The sequence below is a fragment of the Bufo gargarizans genome, chromosome 6 (assembly GCF_014858855.1).
Source record: "Bufo gargarizans isolate SCDJY-AF-19 chromosome 6, ASM1485885v1, whole genome shotgun sequence".
NCBI lineage: Eukaryota > Metazoa > Chordata > Amphibia > Anura > Bufonidae > Bufo > Bufo gargarizans.
In genome coordinates, this window is record NC_058085.1 from 199,794,230 (window position 1) to 199,820,535 (window position 26,306).

The 26,306-nt window shown below is 47.1% G+C and overlaps 1 protein-coding gene across 3 annotated transcripts in view; it reads left to right on the forward strand.

Annotated features, from left to right (window-relative positions):
* DLG5 (discs large MAGUK scaffold protein 5) overlaps nt 1-26,306 on the forward strand; it is a 219,561-nt gene that overhangs the window by 82,804 nt on the left and 110,451 nt on the right. For all 3 annotated transcript variants that reach the window (XM_044296449.1, XM_044296451.1, XM_044296450.1), the window contains exons 10-12: nt 10,130-10,255; nt 23,619-23,751; nt 25,852-25,979. In XM_044296449.1, coding sequence (XP_044152384.1) covers nt 10,130-10,255; nt 23,619-23,751; nt 25,852-25,979 — 387 coding nt within the window. The remainder of the gene's footprint in view (nt 1-10,129; nt 10,256-23,618; nt 23,752-25,851; nt 25,980-26,306) is intronic.

The following is a 26,306-nucleotide window of genomic DNA, read 5'->3' on the forward strand; positions in this document are numbered from 1 at the left end:
GAACGGAAAGGCTGAATGCTGATGTGAACTCAGCCTAAGACAAAAACCCGAGAGTTCAAGCCGAAGTACTATACTTACCTCTATCCAGAGGAGGGTTCGGGTGCCCGTCTATTGTAAGATATTATAGAGCCTGCATATTTAAGCAGCTTAGATTTCTATGGGAGGGTGAGGAGGAGAACAGGCTATGGATCTCAATTGAAAAGCATCTGATGGGAATTTCTAACACATCCTCATTCTTTTACTTTCATTCAATGGCAGAACAAAAACATAAAATACACCTCTCTCCTACAATTGATGTGGTTTTAGAATGATCGAAATTATTAACCACCAAATTGAAAATTATCAACGTGGATCTTTGAGGCCCACCTAGAAGTATTAGGTGTATCCCAGATTTGGATCTCAGAACATGGGGTCACACTGGCATTAAGTATATAAGGGAATTATTTGAAAATGCTGAATTATTACCCTTTAATACAACAATTAAAGATAAGTATGGCATACCCAATATGGAATTTTGCAAGTATCTGCAGATAAGACACCTATTGTCTAAGAAAACGTGTGTTAACAGCCTTTCTTGTGCATGGCATTGGGGGACACAGCACCATGGGTATATGTCCAACTACCACTAGGAGGCGACACTAGACATAAAAAAAAGTGTTGGCTCCTCCCCGTTGGGCTATACCCTCGCCACAGACGCTAAGCAGATCAGTCTTGTTCTAGCGTCCGTAGGAGGCAGACCTGACCTGCTTTTTGTGCAGGTCATCCTGCTACTTTTTTATTTTATTTTATTTTTTCTTTCTTTCTCTTCTCTGCAGGTTCCGGCCTGCGGCAGGGGTGGCTCCATCGTGTTCCACTTTAGTTGCCCCCCTGCGGGCGCGTACTCAGGTACTTGGCAGTCACCCAGTCCCCAAATCTGCTTCCGCAGTGGAATTCCGGCAGTCCCACGGTTCCCGTGTTGAGTCCTTCCGTTTTTTCACTCTCTGGGGGTTGCTTCTTCAGTTCTCTCCCCCACCTGGCCCCCGTTCGTCGCGGCTGCGTTGGCGCACGATCGCAATCGCGGCTGTTCATCCGGCCGCGCTCCACTAATTCAGACCCCGGCTTTTTCGGGCCTGCTAGGCCGCAACTCCCCACCCACTTTCTCCCTTCCAGGGCTTACTCCGTCCCCTCCCCTCCGTGGGGGGAGCCTGGGAGGGGCCTCTCCTGCCTGCCAGTCCAGCCCCAGGTTCCCTCTCTCTCAGAGGGGCAGTTCTTCCTCCGGCTGTCGGCTCCTGCTCTCTCCGGTCGCCATCTTCTGGTCTCCTGCTTGGCGTGCACTGCCTGGGGTCTGGTAGGCATCCTCTGGCTGAATTACTCCGCAGGCTCTTTTCCCTCCCTCCCCTCTCTATTGCTGCATTCTCCTGCAGCCCTACTACCTGCTCTATAGCTGCAGCACCTCTTGCGGAACGTACTATCCGGGGACAGATGGGACAGCCCTGCTGCTCTATGGTGGTCTCCTCTCCCAGCCTCCCTATCGGATCGCCGCGTATTTCACATGCGTCCGTTGTCTATGGAGGTTTCCATGTGGTCGCCTTGTCCCCCTCCTCCCCTTTTTGTGTGTAGGTCCCCCCTGAATGGGCTCCCTCCATGTCAAGCCACGGGAACCTTGCCTGACTCGCACAATCCCTGGCGGGGTCGCTGGAGCGCTGCCTACAAATTACGATCTTGTCTCTTCTCCCCCCCCCCCAGGGTCCTCCCTACAGATGGGTCGTGCTCACTCTCAGGTACAGGGTCACGCAAGGAGTAGCCCACTGACCCTCCTCGGGTGGAAGCTAGTCGAGATCCACCCCTCCTCTGCATCCTCTGGTCGCCCCAGGACAGGCCTGAGGCTGGTGACGAAGCCTTCTGTGTCAGTTGCCTCTGGGGACACCTCTGCACTGATTCCCTCGGAACAGAGCATCAGGCGGTCTTCCACCATGCAGAATCCCTCTGTGTGGTCAAGCCAAACATGCATGGTGGTACCTACCCTACCCAGGTTTGGTACCCCTCTAGTGGACTTTCGGATGGCGCTCTCCTGCCTGCACAGGTAATTACTGCATAGGTAAGGCAGCCGTCACCGTGTTTAACAACTGGCACACCTACACGGTGTCTCTGGTACGTACGCCCTTGTAGGCTGTACACGACAGACCTTCCTGGTTCCCCTATCCAGGGGCTATGTTCTGGGCAAACTGATTATTCAGGCAGACACCACTTGTAGGGTTGGCAACCCTTCTCGGCAGGGCCGGTGCAAGGATTTTTGCCAACACAAGCGAAGCTACATTTTGCCCCTTCCCCCCACGCTTCTCCTCTCTGTGGTCCTGGTATCTTCTCTCTGCTTCAGACAATGGCTGGTTTAAGGACCATATTTTTCGCCCTCTAAGACACACCTAGGTTTTAGAGGAGGATAATAAGAAAGAAATATTTTCCATTACACCTCAGGTCAGACCAGCAATCAGACCCCCAATGTTAATCAGACCTCAGATCAGAACCCCATGTCAGACATCACCCCCCCAGCCATCAACCCCCAATGTCAGCCATCAGACCCCCATGTCACATTTCTCCCCCTCCATGTCACATTTTTCCGCCCTCCCCCAGGGTGCGCCCTAAGGCGGCCGCTTGGTCTGCCTTATGGTAGCACCGGCCCTGCTTCTCGGCCTCTAAAGGTTCTTTTGTAGTGCCTGTACCAGAGAATACAGGCCGGCTTTTATTGCCGTGGCGATGACATCTGTTTCCAGCCGCCTTGTTACTTTCATTGGTAGAGTTCCTACACCTACTCCAGATGCTGTAGCCATTTCTCCTGGCTGGCTCTATGGTGTTCCATGCGGCACTATTTCCCCCTACCAGGCGAGATATACAGGCCGCCTTCAATTGCCGTAGCAATTGCAGCTGTCTGTTTCCAGCCACCTTGCTCCCTTCACGGGGAGAGTACCTACACCATGTCCCGATGCTGTATCCAGTATCCCTGGCAGGCTTTATTGTATTCCGTGCGGCACTATTTCTCCCTTTCCGGCGAGATGTAGAGGCCTCTCTCAATTGCTGTGGCAATTGCCTCTGTTTGGTTCTAGTGGGCACCAGGCTGCCACCTTGTTCCCTTCATGGTAGAGTACCTTCACTATCTCCAGAGGCTGTTGCCATTGCTCCTGTCTGGCCTTATGGTGTACCTTGCGGCACTATTTCTCCCTTACCGGACGAGATATTGAGGCCACCTTTTATTGCTGCGGCCACTGCACCTACCTCATCGTAGTGTGCACCAAACAGCCATCTTACTCCCTTCTTTGGTAGAGTAACTGCACAGTCTCTGATGCTGCAGCCGTTACACCTGTCTGACTCTATGGTGTACTGTGCTGCCCTGTTTCCCTCTTTTAGGGTGGAATAGAGGGCCGCCTTCAGTTGCCATTGCACTTAATTGCTGTCGTTCTTTGTGGTACTGTGCGGCCCTATTTTTTTTCCCCTTCCCAAGCGGAATATTAGTACCTTTGCTAAGGGGCAGCCGTTGCACTTCTCTGGTCCTAGGGCGCACCATGCGGCCACATCGCTCTAATCATAAATACAGTACCTCTACCATCTCCAGATGCTGTAGCATTGCACCTCTATGGTCGTATCTCTACACTACGCAGCTGTATTTCTACCTTACAGGTTGAGGACCTGCTCCCTCAAAATGCGGTCGCATTCCCGGATGCTGTGGCTTTGCTTCCACCGTCCTTAGAGTGCAACATGCAGCCACTTTACCTCGGTTTTAGGCATGTATTTTTAGTACCCACGTGCTGGGCCCTATGGTGCAATCTGTGGCCCATACAGTTTCTGTATTACTGGGTGTTTCCTTCCCCGGGCTCTAATCTGTGCTGCGGATGTTGGTTACTTCCCTTTTTGGTTCTTCCATGCATCTGCCACTCCGTTACTGTCGTGCTCCTTGTACTTCTTAAGGCACTGTCCACAATGGCCATCCTGGTTCAGCATGTACATGGTATCCATATCTGGCAGGGGTGGGCCAGCCCAACCCCCTCCTCCACCTTGTCGGTCTCTTGCTATTTCTGGTATTCCCAGTATAGGGCTGATCTGTTCTGATTTGATGGGTGGTCCACATACAACCACGCTCCCTACACCATGGCCGGGTGGTTGTTGGCTTTTGTGCTAGGGATGCTCCTGCATTCCCTATCAAATACTACTGTCTGCTGCACTCCGCGTTTCCCATGTTATAAAGGAGTACCCGCATTGTTTTCTATTACAGGGCGGACCATTCCTGGTGGAGTGCAGTGATCTCCACTCGGTCTTCTCCGTGTTGGGGTACGTAGCTTAATCTGCACCGGCCATTGCTGCGGTTTTTTGTGACTGATTTCCTCCGCCACACAGAATCCTTCTGGGGTCAGCGACATTATCCTCGCTGGACGTCCTCCCTGATGAGTTAGGGACAGAGCCACTGAGCGCCACACACCTGCCTGGTAGGTGAATTTTCTGCTGATTGCTCTGGCATCGGACAGGGTTCCGTAGTTCCTTCTGGGTCCGGGTGTTACCTTATATTCTCTGCTTAGTTGTGCTGTCAAACAGAGGGCAGTCCCCTGGGACCTTGCTATTGTCTGCGCCCGTCTGGTACTCTCTCCCCCTGGGAGTCTTCTGTATGTCGGTCGCAGCTGGTTTCTACATTTCGTGTAGTCACTCCCATTTCTTTTAAGGCGACTTCACCATTCCTTATGCATATGGGTGTCTATTTTAGTGATACAACCCAAGCCGCTGTACTTGTCCTCCCCGGGACAATGTATGCAGATTGCTAGCCACTATTCTTTGAATGGCTAGTTGTCCATGGCCAATTTCTTCCCATATGATGGTTACTTTCATTTTTTCTTGGATATTCGTGTCTATCTTCCCATCCTCCCACGTCTAGTACCTGGTGTTGAGTGGTTTAGTGCTACGGTCTGCATTTCCACCTTAGGGTCTCCTTCTGGAGGGACTTCCTCCTGGTTGTAGAACCTTCCTCCTTGGTCTGTTGAGAGTGCTCTCCTTCTCTTTCCATGTTCCTCAGTCCAGTGTCCCTGCTGAGTTTCCTGGGCCTGCATCTCCCTGATACTTCGTTTGGCCGGAGTTTCTCCGGTCTTGCGCTTCTCAGCGATATTTTGTTTTCAGAGGCTCGTTCCTCATCCCCTGGTTTTGGGATGCAGGGCTTATCTTGCCTTTTTCTTTTTTCCTGGCCTTTACTTGCAACCCCCTCCCTTTCCAAGGGTTGGCGGTTTCTGTTATTGCCTTTGGGGTTTTCACCTTTCAATAGGACGCTTCTCTTCATCACCTGCGTCGCGGTGGGGGGAGTCCTGCTCCCTTCATATGTGAGCCTTGCTATGGCTTCCCTCACTCCAGTGTGCCCCTGCTGAGATTTCCTGGGCCTGCATCTGGTCCCCTTATTTATTTTTATTTTTTTCCCCTGATACTTCATTTGGCCGGAGTTCCTCCGGTCTTGTGCTTCTCAGCGCTATTTTGTTTTCAGGGGCTCGTTCCTCGTCCCCTAGTTGGGGATGCAGGTCTTCCTTTCCAAGGGTTGGCGGTTTTCCTTAGCGCCTTTTGGCATTTTTTCCTTTCCATAGGGCGCTTAACTCCTTCACCTGCTTTGCGGTGAGGAGAGTCCTGCTCCCTTAACATGTGAGCCTTGCTATGGCTTCCCCCACTCGCTTGGCCTTCAGTGATTCCATGGCCCTGGCCCGTCAGGGGTTGGCCTCAGGGTGTTAGTGCGTTCACCTGAGACTATTAGAATGTTATTTGGCTCCAATACGCGATGCTGTCCTACTTTCTCTCCAGCCTTCGGCTGAGCTCGGTGTTCCCCTTTGCCTTCTCCTTGCATTTGGGTCGTTCTCCCAGGCATTTGTCCTGGGGTGCTGGCAGTTGTCACTGTGGCTTTCTTGGGGTTTTTCCCTTATGTGGCTTCCTGCCTATTTCGTGCTTTCTCCTGTTGGGTCACATGGTTCTTCTGCACCTGTATGCCCAACAGGTGGCATGCCTGTTCTTTTCCCACCCTCGGGGACTGCTTTGGGACGTCCCATGGTGCTGTGTCCCCCAATGCCATGCACGAGAAAATTAGATTTTTTGTACTCGCCATAAAATCCTTTTCTCGTAGTAGGCATTGGGGGACACAGATCCCACCCTATGTTTTTTACTTCCGCTTCTCCTGGCTGGTCTCTTGATCTTTCCCGATACGGGAGTTGTTGGTTCCTTGCCTTTTTTCTCTCTCCTACTGCTTTTGGTACAAACTGATCTGCCTAGTGTCTGTGGAGAGGGTATAGCCCAACGTAGAGGAGCCATCACTTTTTTTATGTCTAGTGGTAGTTGGACATATACCCATGGTGCTGTGTCCCCCAATGCCTACTACGAGAAAAGGATTTTACGGTGAGTACAAAAAATCAAATTTTTCCATCTAAGCTTTATCATTTGCTACATAACCCCTCTCATTATCTCAAGGGACTGTCTCGATCATATAACTATATGTTAGAAGCTATTGACGATCCCCCTAGCTGTAAATTGTTGTAAATGGGAAAAAGATCTGAACTGCTCTATTAGTACAGATCAATGGCAGGCATCCTTCTCAATTACAACTAGTTTATCTAAATGTATGAATCACCTAGAAAACTCAAGAAAGATTTTATATATGTGGTATCTTACACCATTTAGGCTAAATAATATATATCCTAATATAACTAATACATGGTGGAGGTGTTCTGAAGCCAAGGCAGACATGATTCATGTATGGTGAAACTGTAGAGAGATTAAAGCTCTTAGGTTATTGATAGCTAACCTTAAAGCTATTGACCCATGTTTGTGGAAATACAATTGCTCTCTCAGCGCAACAAGCTCTTTTGTCAGTAGACTTAAATTCCTTCCCATACGAGATAAGAATGATGATCATTCACGTAATAATCGCTGTCAGATTAAAAATAGCTAGCTACTGGAAAAAAACAAACGCTCCCCCATTCACTGAAATCATAGGTATGATTAATGAGAATGGCCTGTCGGAGAAACTTATAGCTTCTTCCATGAATAAAACACCCCAGTTCATTAAGAAATTGAATAGATGGCTTAATTTCTCCTTGAATAAAATCTCTCTACAATACTGAGATGTGTATGATCAAAGGTTGGCTATTGATAAGAGCTAAACTTAAGCTTATGTCACTTTTTTCACAAAATTTTTGACAACATTTTTCTTTTTCCCCTTTTGTATTTTTCTTTCTCGTTACTTAACGTTTTTTTTTTCTGCTACTATTGTTTTATATACAGTACAGACCAAAAGTTGGACACACCTTCTCATTCAAAGAGTTTTTTTTATTTTCATGACTATGAAAATTGTAGATTGACACTGAAGGCATCAAAACTATGAATTAACACGTGGAATTATATACATAACAAAAAAGTGTGAAACAACTGAAAATATGTCATATTCTAGGTTCTTCAAAGTAGCTACCTTTTGCTTTGATTACTGCTTTGCACACTCTTGGCATTCTCTTGATGAGCTTCAAGAGGTAGTCACCTGAAATGGTTTTCATTTCACAGGTGTGCCCTGTCAGGTTTAATAAGTAGGATTTCTTGCCTTATAAATGGGTTTGGGACCATCAGTTGCGTTGTGGAGAAGTCAGGTGGATACACATCTAATAGTCCTACTGAATAGACTGTTAGAATTTGTATTATGGCAAGAAAAAAGCAGCTAAGTAAAGAAAAACGAGTGGCCATCATTACTTTAAGAAATGAAGGTCAGTCAGTCCGAAAAATTGGGAACACTTTGAAAGTGTCCCCAAGTGCAGTCACAAAAACCATCAAGCGCTACAAAGAAACTGGCTCACATGCGGACCGCCCCAGGAAAGGAAGACCAAGAGTCACCTCTGCTGCAGAGGATAAGTTCATCCGAGTCACCAGCCTCAGAAATCGCAGGTTAACAGCAGCTCAGATTAGAGACCAGGTCAATGTCACACAGAGTTCTAGCAGCAGACACATCTCTAGAACAACTGTTGATCCTACTTTCACATTTGCGTTCGGGGCTCCGCTTGTGAGTTCCGTTTAAAGGCTCTCACAAGCGGCCCCGAACACATCTGTCCAGCCATAATGCATTCTGAGTTGATGCGGATCCGCTCAGAATGCATCAGTCTGGCAGCGTTTGGGCTCCGCTCAGCAGGCGTTCAGGTGTCCGCTTGGCCGTGCGGAGGCAAACGGATCCGTCCAGACTTACAATGTAAGTCAATGGGGGCGGATCAGTTTGAATTTGACACAATATGGCTCAATTTGCAAACTGATCCGTCCCCCATTGACTTTCAATGTAAAGTCTGGACGGATCCGTCTGCGGCTACTTTCACACTAAGAATTTTTTTTACAATATAATGCAGACTGATCCGTTCTGAACGGATCCATCGTCTGCATTATATGAGCGGATCCGTCTCAGACGGATCCTCTCTGAACGCAAATGTGAAAGTAGCCTAAGAGGAGACTGTGTGAATCAGGGCTTCATGGTAGAATATCTGCTAGGAAACCACTGCTAAGGACAGGCAACAAGCAAAAGAGATCTGTTTGGGCTAAAGAACACAAGGAATGGACATTAGACCAGTGCAAATCTGTGCTTTGGTCTGATGAGTCCAAATTTAAGATCTTTGGTCCAACCACCGTGTCTTTGTGCGACGCAGAAAAGGTGAACGGATGGACTCTACATGCCTGGTTCCCACCGTGAAGCATGGAGGAGGAGGTGTGATGGTGTGGGGGTGCTTTTCTGGTGACACTGTTGGGGATTTATTCAAAATTGAAGGCATACTGAACCAGCATGGCTACCACAGCATCTTGCAGCGGCATGCTATTCCATCCGGTTTGCGTTTAGTTGGACCATCATTTATTTTTCAACAGGGCAATGACCCCAAACACACCTCCAGGCTGTGTAAGGGCTATTTGACCATGAAGGAGAGTGATGGGGTGCTGCGCCAGATGACCTGGCCTCCACAGTCACCGGACCTGAACCCAATCGAGATGGTTTGGGGTGAGCTGGACCGCAGAGTGAAGGCAAAAGGGCCAACAAGTGCTAAGCATCTCTGGGAACTCCTTCAAGACTGTTGGAAGACCATTTCAGGTGACTACCTCTTGAAGCTCATCAAGAGAATGCCAAGAGTGTGCAAAGCAGTAATCAAAGCAAAAGGTGACTACTTTGAAGAACCTAGAATATGACATTTTTTCAGTTGTTTCACACTTTTTTTGTTATGTATATAATTCCACATGTGTTAATTCATAGTTTTGATGCCTTTAGTGTGAATCTACAAATTTCATAGTCATGAAAATAAAGAAAACTCTTTGAATGAAAAGGTGTCCAAACTTTTGGTCTGTACTGTACCTAGGGATTATATTTCAATCTCATATGGATAGGTTGTCCATTGACAAAGTTGATATGCTTATGTGTCCTGTATATGATTCAATGACACACAATGCAACTATGTTTAAACATAAGACAACTTGATTGATTCTTACATAATTTTGATAATTCAATACAAATATTGTTAAAAAATAAAATAAAATAGGTGAGCCACTCAATATATAAAAAAGTATGAATGTCCATTGATAAACCAATACAAATAACTTACAGGGGCAAGATAGAACATAGCCCTACCAACTGCTGAAAATAAGGAGATACACGAGATAAACTACCTGGACATATATATACCACACAAAAATTATGTCCAATGAATATCAAAAATCATGTAGACAGGGCGACCAACTAACTGCTTCTGCACAATAAGGATAATATCACGATTGAACAGACAAAAATATATTTATCTGAGGAGGTAAACAGGGAAAACAGTCCCTCAATTGGTGTCAAGGAGACCAAAAACATGCAGTTAGTGGGGCTATGTACTATCTTTCCCCTGTAATCTTCCCTGTATGTTATTTGTATTTATATATTAATAAACATTCATACTTTTTTATATATTAAATGTCTCTCATTCTGTGAGGTTATTGGTGTGTTTGGTAGGTTGATATTTCCACATATGTGCCTTCATTGCAAAAGTTTAAGATCATTATGTTCAAACAGCTTGAACATTTGTCTTTCACAGTATTTCTTTTTTATGATTTAACATAAAAAAATAAAAATATTTCTTGTTTTTTGTTCTCTCAGGACCCTGTGTGATAATTTACGCAGAGAACGAGACCGTGCAGTTAGTGAACTAGCAGAGGCATTGAGAAACCTAGATGACATGCGTAAGCAGAAGAATGATGCTACACGTGAACTGAAGGAATTGAAGTGAGTTTAGTAGTTGTAAATTAGACTGTCTCATTAAGAATGTATGTTTGTAGCTACAACTAAGGCTACTTTCACACTCGCGTTTTGGGCGTCATGGATCTGCAAAAACGGATCCGTTACAATAATACAACCGCATGCATCTGTCATGAACGGATCAGTTTGTATTATCTGTAACATTGTGTCGGAGAAAACGGATCCGTCCCCATTGACTTACATTGTGTGCCAGGACTAATACGTTTGGCTCAGTTTCGTCAAGCGGACAGCAAAACGTTGCAGGCATTGTTTTGGTGTCAAACTCCAGTGAGGAATGGTGACTGAACGGAGGCAAACTGATGCATTCTGAGCGGATCCTTTTCCATTCAGAATTCATTAGGGCAACACTGATCCGTTTTGCACCGCTTGTGAGAGCCCATGACGGATCTCAGAAACGGAAAGCCAAAACGCAAGGGTGAAAGTAGCCTAAACCTAATGGTGAACAAAAAAATAATTGTTCTGCTCCTTCAAATTGCAAACTGCAGACTGAAGTTTTTCTCTTTTCTATTTAAAGGGAACATCACCATAATGCCTCAGTACTTTACAGTTAGGGCCCATTCAAATGACCGTAGCGTTTTGCGTATCCGCAAATTGCGGATCTGCAAAACACGAATACCTGCTGTGTGCGTTCCACAATTTGCAGACTGCACATGGCCGCAACTACACTGAGCAAAAATATAAGCGCAACACTTTTGGTTTTGCTCCCATTTTGCATGACCTGAACTCAAAGACACAAAAGACCCATTACTCTCAAATATTGTTCACAAATCTGTTTAAATCTGTGTTAGCACTTCTCCTTTGCCGAGATAATCCATCCCACCTCACAGGTGTGGCATATCAAGGAGCTAATTAAACAGCATGAGTAAATGTTGGTCCACTCCTCTTTAATAGCTGTGCGAAGTTGCTAAATATTGTCAGGAACTGGAACACGCTGTCGTATACGCCGATCCAGAGCATCCCAAACACGCTCAGTGGGTGACATGTCCGGTGATTATGCTGGCCATGCAAGGACTGGAATGTTTTCAGCTTCCAGGAATTGTGTACAGATCCTTGCAATATGGGGCTGTGTATTATCATGCTGCAACATGAGGTGATTGTTGTGGGTGAATGGCACAACAATGGGCATCAGGATCCCGTCTCAACATATTAGGTATTGCCGCATCCGTATCGACCGGCTCTATAAAAATATCACATAACCTAACCCATCAGGTGAACACCGTCAAAAAAATAAAAATATAAACTGTGCTAAAAAAAAGTTTTTTTGTCACCTTACTTCACTAAAAGTGCAACACCAAGCGATCAAAAAGATGCTTGCCCCCCCAAATAGTACCAATCTAACTGACACCTCATCCCGCAAAACTTGAGCCCCTACCTAAGACAATCAACGAAAAAAAATAAAAAACTATGGCTCTCAGACTATGGAGACACAAAAACAAAAAAAAATTTGTTTAAAAAAATCCTTATATTGTGTTCAATGTAATTTTTAAAAAAAGTAGACATATTAGGTATCGCCGCATGCGTAACAACCCGCTTTATAAAAATACCACATTACCTAATCCCTCAGGTGAACACCGTAAAAAATTAAAACGGTGTAAAAAAAAGCCATTTCTCGCCCATTTTCCTTGGGGGACACAGACCTTGGGTATAGCTCAGCTCCCTAGGAGGCGTGACACTAAGTAAAACTGTTAAGCCCCTCCTCCATCAGCTATACCCTCAGCCTGGAGATAGAGGCTACCAGTTTTAGCTTAGTGTCCAAGGAGGCAAGACACTCCCTGCTCTGCAGGGCTGTTTTCTCCTTGTTATTTTTACTTTTTCTTCTAATTTTGTTATTTTATTTTTTCCTAGGGATACCAGAGACGCATTAGACCTCTCTGCTCTCCCGGGGTTGAGCTGCGCCAGTGCCAACTTATCTGCACTGCTGCCTCCCCCACAGAAGCAATAGGAGGATCTGGGCAGCAATGGCTCCCCTACATCCCGCCAGCTAGGGGGTCGCCCGCACGCCAAGCCCCTCTTCCAGCTTCCTGCCACTGCGGTGCCAGTGGCTGAAGGGGCGACCCTGCTGGAAAGGACTGAGGGTGAAGACGTCGGACGGTGAGATGGCTATTCCAGCCCATACCCCGTCCCTATCTGCAGCATCTACCCCTCTGGGTAAGGGGGGCACCCGTGGTCGCTCATTCTGAGCGCTCATCTGCAGGACAATGCAGCACAGCAGCATCCTCAGCACCCCCACGCCGCTATCTTTCTCCCCCCCCTCCCCCTCATTCGGGGCTGACTCCATTTTTCTCTTCTCTCTCTCCCCCTTCCCGCCGAGAACGGGGGGCGGGGCTTAGCGGTCCCGGCAGGGGGCGGGGCTTACGCGCGCGTCATTTTGGGGGCGGAGCTACGTTCTCCTTCACAGGAGACATTTCAAGCGCTGGAGGGGGCGGAGCTTGTTCCCCGTGCTTTCTGCTGAGGTTTCCCGCGCTTCCTCACTCCTGACAGGAAGCTGGGACACGGTGGGGGACTCTAACCTCCTGTGTACATCGCTCGGCTTCTGTGGGCGCTCTCTGCTGCTCTCTGCTGCTCACTGCTGTTCACTGCTTCTCTGCTGCTGCTGATCTGGGCCATCTCCTGACGTTCTTCTGAGGCACTGGTAGGACAGTTAACCCTCTCCTAACCCTCCTGGTCATAGCTGCTATAACCCTTTGTGGTCTCTATATTAGAGTACAACCACACTTCAGCATGTCAGATCCCACAGGTGCCCCCAAACCCTGGTACCATGCCTGTACTGCCTGTAAGGAACTTTTTCCGCGTGGGCAATCTGAGCCGCATTGCCTTGCATGTCAGGCCCCGGTGCAGGGCCCGCTTCCCGCTGCGCCTCCCGGTGCCTCTGAACCCCCTGACTGGGCTAGGTCTCTGTCTCAGGCGGTGGAAAGCCTTACACACGTAGTGGGCCGTCTCATGGATAGACCGCCTCTCCCGCAGGCTGCCACAATCCCTGTCGCACCCGCTGGGACTACCGTTTCTGCCGCCCCCACTGGTTCCCTGCCTCCCAGCGAATCTTCCAGGGCCCGGCATACTCAGAAACGTTCAAGGGTTGAGAGCACATCTTCTCCAGATGCTTCGCTCTCTCCGCCATGCGTGCGAGCTCAGTCAAGTCTATCCTCTCAAAGGGATACGCTTTCTGAGGGAGAACTGGCGGATTCGGACGTGGACATGGACTCAGAGCTTCCGTCCAAATTGGCGTCCGCGGTGGGGCATCTTGTCACTAGCATCCGTGATACCTTTCAGCTACACGATGACCCCCCCAGCTCTGAACAGGCCGGCGTGTCCTTTCTCCGACCCAAACAGGCCTCCAAGGTTTTTCCCATACACGCTGATTTTTCTTCTGTGGTATCCAAGGCTTGGACTCGGCCTAACGTCCGCTTTATTACACCCAAAAAGCTGGACATTTGTTATCCCTTTCCAGCGGATTCTGTGACCACGTGGACATCCCCGCCTAAGGTTGATCCTCCCGTGGCTCGCCTGTCCAAAAGCACTACTATTCCTGTACAGGACGGATCTTCCCTCCAGTCTGTTGAGGACCGTCGTACGGAATCCCTCTCCAAGGCCATATTTACTGCCTCTGGTTCGGCCCTTAGACCGGTCTTTGCCTCCGCCTGGGTTGGCAAAGCGGTCTCTGAATGGGGTTTGCAACTGGAACGGGAGTTAGGGTCGGACGTCCCTGTTCAGGACCTCCGTTCCTTAGCCCAACTAATTGTTCAGGCCGGAAAATTCGTCTGTGAGGCCTCCCTTGATGCGGGTGCCCTCATTGCCCGTTCCTCTGCCCTGGCAGTTTCTGTCAGGAGGGAACTCTGGCTGAAGGTTTGGGCGGCGGACGCCGCTTCCAAACGCTCTTTGGCCGGCCTACCATTCACGGGTTCCCGCCTGTTCGGAACCCGTCTGGACGAACTTATATCAGAGGCCACGGGTGGGAAGAGTACTCACCTCCCCCAGTCCAGGCCAATGGGCGCCCCCCGTGGTCGCGCTGGTTCGTCCCGTTTTCGGTCCTTTCGCAAGCCCACCGGGTCTAGACCCGCGGCCAGTTCTTCTTCCTCTGGCCCAGCCCAGGATAGACGCAAGAAGCCGTTTTTTCGGACGCAACCTACCTGGCGCAAGTCCCAGCCTGCACGGGCTCCCACAGGCCAACAGCCCTCTGCCTGAAGGTGCGCCCCCACCCACCCGGGTGGGGGGCCGCCTTCTCCTATTCAGGAACGTATGGCGGGCCCACATCTCAGACGCATGGGCGCTCGAGATTGTATCTTGCGGATACAAAATCGAATTTGCGTCCATTCCGCCAGACCGTTTCTTCCGATCCCGTCCTCCGCGAGATCCCGTACGAGTGGCCGCCTTCTTCGCGGCCATTCACTCTCTAATGGACAAGGGTGTCGTCGCCCCCGTGCCTCCGACGGAAAGGTTCAGGGGGTTCTACTCGAACCTCTTTGTGGTTCCCAAGAAGGAAGGCTCAGTGCGTCCGATCTTGGACCTAAAACGCCTGAACCGTTTTCTCCGACTGCAGAGATTCCGGATGGAGTCTCTCAGGTCCGCAGTGGCCTCCCTGGAAAGAGGGGATTTCATGGCCTCAATCGACATTCAGGATGCATACCTCCACGTTCCGGTTGCTCCATGTCATCACCGCTTCCTGCGCTTCGCGGTGGGGGACGATCACTTCCAATTCGTCGCCCTTCCCTTTGGTCTGGCGACGGCTCCTCGAGTGTTCACCAAGGTCCTGGCCCCTGTCTTGGCCCTTCTACGTTCAAGAAGTGTTTTTCTTCTCCCATACTTGGACGACATCCTGGTCAAGGCACCCTCCTTCTCTCAGACATCCCGCAGTGTGGAACTCACTCTGGAGACCCTGACGCGGTTCGGTTGAAATATCAACCACCCCAAATCTTCCCTTACCCCCTCCAGACGGCTGATCTTCCTGGGGATGCTCCTGGATACAGAGTTGGCGGAGGTCCGCCTTCCGTCGGACAAGCGTCTGGCCCTTCGCGGGTCGGTTCGCAGTCTCCTCCGTCATCACCGCCCTTCCCTCAGATCCAGCATGCGGTTGTTGGGAAAAATGGTTGCCTGTTTCGAAGCGGTGCCGTTCGCACAATTCCGATCCCGCACCTTTCAGAGGGCAATTCTGTCGGCCTGGGACGAATCACCGAGGAGTCTGGACAGGACCTTTCTTCTGCCTCCCCTGGCTCGGGCTTCCCTCGGCTGGTGGTTGCATATCCCTCTAAGGGGGAAGTCCTTCCTTCCACTGAACTGGCTGGTGATTACCACAGATGCCAGCTTACGGGGGTGGGGGGGGGTTTTCCCTCCCCGGTCCGTCCAGGGCGTTTGGTCTCTATCGGAGTCCAGACTTCCAATCAATATTCTGGAACTGAGGGCGATTCTTCTGTCCCTCAGACACTGGACCCATCTGCTGAGGGGCCACCCTGTTCGGATCCAATCGGACAATGCCACGGCTGTGGCATATATAAACCATCAGGGAGGCACTCGCAGCGATGCAAGAGGTGACCCTCATTCTCCTCTGGGCGGAGACGCACGTGCCGGCCTTATCTGCGATTTACATCCCGGGGGTGGACAACTGGGCGGCGGATTTCCTCAGCCGGTCCACCATCGACCCGGGAGAATGGTCCCTGCACCCAGAGGTGTTCGAAGCCCTTTGTCTTCGCTGGGGTCGCCCCGACGTGGACCTCATGGCCTCCAAATTCAACCACAAGGTCCCCCTATACCTGGCCAGGGCACGGGACCCGAAGGCATACGGCGCCGACGCGCTCGTCCTTCCGTGGCGCGAATTCTCCCTTCTGTACGTCTTTCCTCCTTTTCCCCTCCTGCCACGGGTTCTTCGGAGGATCGCGGCAGAGGGCGTCCCCGCGATTCTAATCGCCCCGCATTGGCCCCGCCGGTCTTGGTACGCCGACCTAATGTTGCTGTTGGCAGACGCACCGTGGCCACTGCCCTCCAGGGAAGACCTTCTCTCTCAGGGACCGATCTTCCACGAGCATTTAGGCTCGCTACGTTTGACGGCGTGGCTATTGAGACCGCCGTCTTAACGCGACGGGGTTTCTCCGCGGACGTAGTCCGCACCATGATCCGGGCTCGTAAGCCTGTATCCTCTAGGATCTACTATCGGGTTTGGAGGTCCTATCTGGGGTTCTGTGAGTCCCGGAGCATCCCACCTCTCCGGTTTTCTCTTCCCACAATCCTGTCCTTCCTCCAGTCGGGTCTGGACCTGGGGCTGTGCCTCAGTTCTCTGAAGGGTCAGATTTCGGCGCTGTCTATTCTTCTCCAGCGTCCCCTGGCCCCTCTAGGGCCAATTAAGACCTTTTTACAAGGGGTGGCTCACTCTGTTCCGCCGTACCGCCCTCCAGTTCCTTCCTGGGACCTGAATGTGGTGCTCTCGTCGCTCCAATCAGCCCCCTTCGAGCCTTTACGGGAGGTCTCCCTTCGCCTTCTGTCCTGCAAGGTCATCTTTCTTGTGGCCGTCACGTCTCTCCGACGGGTGTCGGAGTTAGCGGCTCTTTCTTGCTCCGAACCTTTCCTGATCTTCCACCAGGATAAGGTTGTGCTTCGGCCTGTCCCGACTTTCCTGCCAAAGGTGGTCTCCGCCTTTCACATCAATGAGGACATCGTCCTTCCGTCGCTCTGTCCCTCTCCTTCCCACCCCAGAGAACGGGAACTGCACCGTCTGGATGTGGTCAGGGCGTTGAGGATTTACTTGGAGGTCACCGGGTCCTTTCGGCGCACGGACTCCCTGTTTGTGGTTCCGGAGGGTTCGCGCAAAGGGTTGGCGGTCTCCAAGGTGGCTATTGCCCGTTTCATTAAACTGGCGGTGTCTGAGGCTTATCGAGCCAAGGGCAGACCTCCGCCTTTCGGCGTCACTGCTCATTCCACCAGAGCAGTCGGAGCTTCCTGGGCGCAGAGGCATCGGGCCTCGGCTGAACAGTTGTGCAAAGCAGCCACTTGGTCCTCTCTGCACACTTTCACAAAGTTCTATAGGGTGCATACGCATGCATCAGCGGATGCTGCTTTGGGCCGCCTGGTTTTGCAGGCAGCGGTTTCCTGATGCTCTGGTGGTGTTCCGCCTTGGGTTTGTGGTCCCTCCCTTCTTGGACTGCTCTTGAACGTCCCAAGGTCTGTGTCCCCCAAGGAAAATGGGCGAGAAAAGGAGATTTTTGTATAACTTACCAGTTAAATCTCTTTCTCGCTCTTCCTTGGGGGACACAGCACCCACCCTTCTGTGTTTGGTTACAGGGTTATGGTCTGGCGCCCCGTTGGGTTGCTGGCTGGTTGTTTCCGTTATTGGTTGTTATCCTTTCACTACTTGGACACGCAACTGGTAGCCTCTATCTCCAGGCTGAGGGTATAGCTGATGGAGGAGGGGCTTAACAGTTTTACTTAGTGTCACGCCTCCTAGGGAGCTGAGCTATACCCAAGGTCTGTGTCCCCCAAGGAAGAGCGAGAAAGAGATTTAACTGGTAAGTTATACAAAAATCTCCTTTTTTTGTCACCTTACATCATAAAAAGTGTAATGGCAAGCGATTAAAAAGTCATATGCACCCCAAAATAGTGGCAATCAAACAGTCATCTCATCCTGAAAAAAAGATACCCCACCTAAGACAATCGCCCAAAAAAAAAAAAAATATGGCTCTCAGACTATGGAGATGCCAAAACATGATTTTTTTTTTTTAAATTTTTTTTTTTGTTGTTTCAAAAATTATATTGTATAAAACTTAAATATATTTTTTTAATATATATTAGGTATTGCCACGTCCGTAATGACCTGCTTTATAAAAACATCACATGACCTTCCCCCTCAGATGTGAACACTGTAAAAATATTTTTTTTTAAAAACCTGTTTTTTGTCACTTTACATCACAAAAAGTGTAATAGCAAGAGATCAAAAAGTCATAACCACCCCAAAATTGTACCAATCAATCCGTCATCTCATCCCCCATTAGACCCTAAGACAATCGCCCCAAAAATAAAAAACTATGGCACTCAGAATATGGAGACACTAAAACATGATTAGATTTTATTTTATTTTTTTCAAAAATGCTGTTATTGTGTAAAACTTAAATAAATAAAAAAAGTATATACACATTGGGTGTCGCCGCGTCCGTAAAAACCTTCTGTATAAAAATATCACATGACCTAACCCCTCAGGTGATGTGTGAACACAAGATGGGTATTTTTACTGCATAATGTTAGATTTGAAAAATGCCTTGCAGAGTAAGCTGAGGAGATTCTTCAGATATGTACAGAAAGAGAGGCATAGTCTCTGTAGGCATTTTAATAGCAGTAGATATAATAGACACAGGTAGGCCACGCTATGATCTCCAAGGCCACATACAATTATCTGGCCACTTTCATGTAGGTACTCGCTCCCCTGTCCCATTCTAAATTTGTGTCCAGGATTCAATGAGATGGTCATGTGTTATCCTACTTTGTCTTCTTTAGTGCTGACTGCGGAGATTGTCACAAGCAGTGATTCCATTGCAATTTTATAGGTCCCATACAGTGAAATGGTCAGTGCCCTCTTTTGCCTAGTATACCAAATCTATGGTATGGTACATTTTAAGAATGTGTGCAGAAATTTGGGGCCTTTAGCAAAGAAATGGTTTTGCATGATAAGCTGATTAAAGTATTCTGGGCCCACTTTATACTTTTATAAATCACTGGTGGGGTAAAAATAAAAATCTTACCTCGCCTCTGTGTCCCATCTTCTTCTGTTCTATGCCTGCATTGTGGAGTTGGCAGACAGATGTGCGCAGTTAAGCTCATCCGCAACAGGGCAGATTGTGATATTGTTAAACCATAGACATCAGCACATTTAACTCAGAGTACCACTTTCCCCTTTATGCTGATACATGGACATTGATTGTTGCTATCTTGTACAATTCTATTGAAGAATGAATGTTGGGGCTGAATGTAACTCTTAGGTTTTACTATTTTTTATAAAGTGACTTTCAGACCAGTATCACAACTGTATCATCTGTAGGCCTTAACCTCTTAAGGACATAGGGCGTACAGGTACGCCCTTGTGCCCTGGTACTTAAGGACACAGGGCGTACATGTACGCCCTGTGTATTTCTGATCACTGCCGTGCGGCTGGCAGTGATCGGAACCCGGTGCCTGCTCAAATCATTGAGCAGGCACCTAGGCTAAATGCGCGGGGGGGTCCCGTGACCCCCCCATGTCGGCGATCGCGGCAAACCGCAGGTCAATTCAGACCTGCGGTTTGCTGCGATTTCTGCAGTTTCTGATCCCCGCGGTCCCTGACCGCGGGGATCAGAAACTTTAGGATTCCAAAAATGTTCCTGCATCCCTCCCCCCTGCACCCCTAAGTTATTTGAGCACGGTGGGAGGTGCAGGGGGAGGGTTGCGGGCGGTGCGGGAGGCGGGCGGTGCGGTAGGCGGGATCGCGATCCCCCGCCCGCCTCCCCTTGAATAATCGTTGGTTTCTAGTGGGTATACCAGGGTGCCAGCACATTGCTGGCACCCTGGTATAAACGGCTGACATCTGTGCTGCGATGTCAGCCGTTTAACCCTTTCCATACCGCGGTCCGTACGGACCGCTGTATGGAAAAGGTTAACAGCGCAGGGAGCTCCCTCCCTCTCCCATCGGGGGGCTGCTGTGCCTTTGCAGCCCCCCGAATGGAGAGGGAGAGAGCTCCCAGGCAGCCCCCCCAGAGCCCCGTCCTTACCCTTCCCCGTCTGCGCAGTTCTGACCATAACTGAGCAGACGGGGAAGGTTCCCATGGCAACAGGACGCCTCTCAGGCGTCCTGCTGTCCATGGTGCTGAACAGATCTGTGCTGAAAGGCATAGATCTGTTCAGACAAAGTGTAAAATACAGTAAAGTACTATATATTGTACTGTACTGTATTATACAGACATCAGACCCACTGGATCTTCAAGAACCAAGTGGGTCTGGGTCAAAAAGAAATTGAAAAAAAGTGAAAATAAAGTAAAAATCAAAAAACACATTTATCACTGATTAAAAATAAAAAAAATTAAATTCCCTACACATGTTTGGTATCGCCGCGTCCGTAACGACCTGATCTATAAAACGGTCATGTTACTTTACCCAAACGGTGAACGCCATAAAAATAAAAAATTAAAAACTATGATGAAATTGAAATTTTGCCCACCTTACTTCCCAAAAAAGTTAATAAAAGTGATCAAAAAAGTTGTATGTACTCCAAAATTGTAACAATCAAACCGTCATCTCATCCCGCAAAAATCATACCCTACCCAAGATAATCGCCCCAAAACTGAAAAAACTATGGCTCTTAGACTATGGAAACACTAAAACATGATTTTTTTTGTTTCAAAAATGAAATCATTGTGTAAAACTTACATAAATAAAAAAAAGTATACATATTAGGTATCGCCGCGTCCGTATCGACCGGCTCTATAAAAATATCACATGATCTAACCCCTCAGGTGACCACCGTAAAAAAAAAAAAAAAAAACGGTGTAAAAAAAGCAATTTTTTGTCATCTTACTTCACAAAAAGTGTAACAGCAAGCGATCAAAAAGTCATATGCACCCCAAAATAGTGCCAATAAAACCGTAATCTCATCCCGCAAAAAATGAGACCCTACTTGAGATAATCGCCCAAAAACTGAAAAAACTATGGCTCTTAGACTATGGAGACACTAAAACTTTTTTTTGTTTTAAAAATTAATTCATTGTGTAAAACTTACATAAATAAAAAAAATTGTATACATATTAGGTATCGCCGCATCCGTGACAACCTGCTCTATAAAATTACCACATGATCTAACCGGTCAGATGAATGTTGTAAATAACAAAAAAAAAAAACGGTGCCAAAAAAGCTATTTCTTGTTACCTTGCCGCACAAAAAGTGTAATATAGAGCAACCAAAAATCATATGTACCCTAAACTAGTACCAACAAAACTGCCACCTTATCCCGTAGTTTCTAAAATGGGGTCACTTTTTTGGAGTTTCTACTCTAGGGGTGCATCAGGGGGGCTTCAAATGGGACATGGTGTCAATAAAACCAGTCCAGCAAAATCTGCCTTCCAAAAAACGTATGGCATTCCTTTCCTTCTGCGCCCTGCCGTGTGCCCGTACAGCAGTTTACGACCACATATGGGGTGTTTCTGTAAACTACAGAATCAGGGCCATAAATAATGAGTTTTGTTTTGCTGTTAACCCTTGCTTTGTAACTGGAAAAAAAATATTAAAATGGAAAATCTGCCAAAAAAGTGAAATTTTGAAATTGTATCTCTATTTTCCATTAAATCTTGTGCAACACCTAAAGGGTTAACAAACTTTGTAAAATCAGTTTTGAATACCTTGAGGGGTGTAGTTTCTTAGATGGGGGTCACTTTTATGGAGTTTCTACTCTAGGGTTGCATCAGGGGGGCTTCAAATGGGACATGGTGTCAAAAAAACTGTCCAGCAAAACCTGCCTTCCAAAAACCAAACGGCGCACCTTTCACTCTACGCCCCGCTGTGTGCCCGTACAGTAGTTTACGGCCACATATTGGGTGTTTCTGTAAACGGCAGAGTCAGGGCAATAAAGATACAGTCTTGTTTGGCTGTTAACCCTTGCTTTTTTAGTGGAAAAAAATTGGTTAAAATGGAAAATTAGGCAAAAAAATGAAATTCTCAAATTTCATCCCCATTTGCCAATAACTCTTGTGCAACACCTAAAGGGTTAATGAAGTTTGTAAAATCAGTTTTGAATACCTTGAGGGGTGTAGTTTCTTAGATGGGGTCACTTTTATGGAGTTTCTACTCTAGGGGTGCATCAGGGGGCTTCAAATGGGACATGGTGTCAAAAAAACAGTCCAGCAAAACCTGCCTTCCAAAAACCATATGGCGCACCTTTCACTCTACGCCCCGCTGTGTGGCCGTACAGTAGTTTACGGCCACATATAGGGTGTTTCTGTAAACGGCAGAGTCAGGGCAATAAAGATACAGTCTTGTTTGGCTGTTAACCCTTGCTTTGTTAGTGGAAAAAATGGGTTAAAATGGAAAATTAGCCAAAAAAATGAAATTCTCAAATTTCATCCCCATTTGCCAATAACTCTTGTGCAACACCTAAAGGGTTAACGAAGTTTGTAAAATCAGTTTTGAATACCTTGAGGGGTGTAGTTTATAGAATGGGGGCATTTTTGGGTGGTTTCTATTATGTAAGCCTCGCAAAGTGACTTCAGAGCTGTAGTGGTCCCTAAAAATTTGGTTTTTGTAAATTTCCGAAAAATTTCAAGATTTGCTTCTAAACTTTTAAGCCTTGTAACATCCCCAAAAAATAAAATATCATTCCCAAAATAATTCAAACATGAAGTAGACATATGGGGAATGTAAAGGCATCACAATTTTTAGGGGTATTACTATGTATTACAAAAGTAGAGAAACTGAAACTTTGAAATTTACAAATTTTTCCAAATTTTTGTTAAATTAGGTATTTTTTGGTGCAAAAAAAATATTTTTTTTTACTTCATTTTACCAGTGTCATGAAGTACAATATGTGACAAAAAAACAATCTCAGAACGGCCTGGATAAGTCAAAGCGTTTTAAAGTTATCAGCACTTAAAGTGACTCTGGTCAGATTTGCAAAAAATGGCCTGGTCCTAAGGTGTAAAAAGGCTGTGTCCTTAAGGGGTTAAAGTGGTGTTCACCTTGTGGGGGCTCTTTCACCAGATTCCACCTCATGGCCCGACCTGTGAAGGGAAGCATTCTTACTTTCACCTCGACTCTGGGTTCAGCTCTTTCCCTCCCCACCTCTGCTGGGGTGATTGGGTCCCCCCCGCTGTCAAAATCAGCATTTTACACCGCTGCAGCCAATGGACTGTCTGCAGCGGTGACCAGCCCCCTTGGATCATGTGAAAGGGGGACAGGTCACTGCTGTGGCCAATCAACCGGATGTTAACAAGGGGGGGACCAGAGTGCTGCAATGGTGTTGGGAGTAATGGAGCCTGGACCCAGTGGCGGGGAGCAGTAAAGTATTCTACCCTCTGACAATAGGCGTTGGGGTTACACTGAAAATCCACAGGGAAATACATTATAATGCATATGAATAGGGTTTTATAAAACAACAATCGCACAGTAGAAAAATCTACTTGCATTTTGGGCAGATTTTCAAATATTCTGAGTCATTTGCTAGAACACAATAAAATTGGCCTCATGATAAAAAAGCATCTTCCATTAAATTTATATTTGCTGTACTGTGAGTGATTTTACAGCCCTTTGTAAAATGTGGTTAATGAACTTATTTCTTGCATTTTCTGAAATTATAGTACTACTGTTATCAAAATTGTGCTCGAATCTCTCCCCTCAGGGAAAAGATGGATAACCAGATTGAGAAAGAAGCCCGTTTCCGACAGCTCATGGCTCACAGTTCTCACGACTCTGCTATTGATACAGACTCCCTGGAGTGGGAGACAGAAGTGGTGGAATTTGAGCGTGAGAGGGTGAGTTTAGTACAATCAAACGAGACTGCCAACCCTCGATGACTTAAACAGAAAATTACATATTATTTGAAGGGCATCTGTCAGCAGATTTATAATTTTGAAACTGGCTGACCTGTTACATGTGCGCTTGACAGCTGAAGGCATCTGTTACTAAAATGTTCATATGTGCCCATATTGCTGAGAAAAATTATGTTTAAATATATGCAAATGAGGCTCTAGGAGCATTGCCATTACCCCTAGAGGTTCAGCTCTCTCTGTGCCCTCTGCACTTTAATTGACAGGTCCAGGCAGTGTAAACGCCATCATGCCTGGCCCTGACTTCTCCTAAAATCTTGCGCGGCACCATGTGCTTCAGTAGCCAGCACAGGCACAGTATAGGAAAGAGAACTGCCATCAAAGCTTTTTCCTGTACTGCACCCCGCAAATCCCACGCCTGCGCCGTCCATTTTAGTATTAGGTGCAGTGAGTGAAGGACAGCAGCAGGCGAGTGTCCTTCACTCCCTGCGCCTAATACTAAAATAGACAGCACAGACGCGGGATTTGCGGGGCACGGAGGAGAACGAGGATGTAAATCACCATTACAGAGGTGTGCCAAAAGGTGAGAGGATGGCGCCTCTAGGTGCTGCAGCAGCGCCCCACTAGCACCTAGAGGCTCATTTGCATATTATCAAAGTCATTATTTAGCGCGAACGGCGGCAGGCAGGGAGATACCCAGTTATGTTCTGCTGACATTGGCACATCGCTAATGTCAGCCAGCTACATAACGATTTTTCTGATGACAGAAACACTTTAACATGGGTTCTGCTTGGTGGTCATATTAACATTGGGAGTCCGATCTGAGGTCTAATTGGGGGTCTGATCTGAGGTGTGATTAACATTGGGGCTCTGAGCTGAGGTCAGATGTATGCACAATGAACTACTGTAAGACACTATAGAGCTGCTGTTCCCAGTTTGAGACAGTAGCTCTACATTAGATGGCTGTCCCCATAAAATGAATAAAAAAAAAAAAAAGATACAATCAGAAAATGTTAATAAAAGTAAAAAATATAAATAAATACATACTTTTAAGCAGCAATTAAATCAAAATAGTGACATATTTCCTTTAATAAATGTGATTTAATTTGCTTTTCTTTGAGTGAGACACTATGCTAATCTTTTGTGCTGAGAAAGATAATTATCATTTTGTACAATTACCTGTGACACTTCAGCCTGAAGAGGATTTCTCAGGTTTTAATTTTACTTTCCTTTTTAGATTTATGCCTGTAAAAGAGAAATGATTTCTTTTCTTAATTTTGTAGGTACATATTTTTATATGGCTGGGGCAGCTTTACTGGAGGCAGACACTTTTCCCTGTTTGCCACATAGGCATGGCTTTATAACTGCTATATAAGTCCCAGGTTATTACAATTTACAGAAACAGTACAGTTCCCTGCCCATGCCAGAGTGAAAGGGAAGATGCATACAGACCCTTATCTGTGTATATAGTGTTGTGTTGACCATGCACATAACTTATCTTTTGGCCAACAGCTATTCCTCCCAGCTCCTCCAAAAATGTTTTCTGCTGCCAGAACCCTCCTCCAGGGGCTTGTTTCTCTCAGTAGAGAAGATCAGCCATGTTGAAATCCAACATGCCAGGTCCTTCTTTTGTCCCAGCATCAGCCTTGATAGAGATTTAGATAACGCACATGCACATTATATTGGCCAGCCTTCATGTAATGTGTAAGGCCAGCTTTATTAGCCTGCCCTTATTTAGGTTTCCAACAGAATAATGGTTTTTTTTTAACTTGCCCCACCACTAATCATCAAAGCAGCAAAACAATGTTTACAGCAAAAAATAAATTCAAACAAGGGGGCATGTGTATGACCGTATTTTCAGTTCGCATCTGATCCGAATTTTTTTTATTGTTGTCTGTTTTGCGGACAAGAATAGGCATTTCTAATAAAGGGCAGACAAAATGAGGAATGCACAAGGACTGGAATCGGTCTTTTTCAGATCCTCAATTTGCAGACCAAAAAACTGATACGGTCGTGTGAATGCCCCCTAAAATGTAATTTTTCAAAGAAAAATTCTCTTGAATCTTTTTTTTTTTTTTTTTGCAGGAAGACATGGACCTCAAAGCACTGGGGTTTGATGTGGCAGATGGTGTCAGCGAGTCTTTTTTCCCAGGGGATAGCGGCATTTTTGTAACTAAAGTGGACAAAGGGAGCATTGCTGATGGCCGGCTAAGGTATATGATTTGTCTTGGAGTTCATTTGGAACACTTCAAATGCATTTTCTTTTTCCTGGTCCTCTAGCTTCTGTGAGGTATTAAGTTTTTGTCATTAGAATTTAGTTATCAGGGTTTTTCCCATAGTAGACATTTATTACCTGTCCATGACTGGGGTGATAAGCATTCGATTGCCTACTGGTATGGGAAGGGAATCCTAAATGCCTCATTCTGACTTTTTCATACAGTTTCTATGGGTGTTATGGTAACAGGCCCAGCACCCTGTATGGTCATCTTATAGGGGTGGTGGTGATGTAGAAAAGCCACTGTATATAGCCTGTTAGGAGA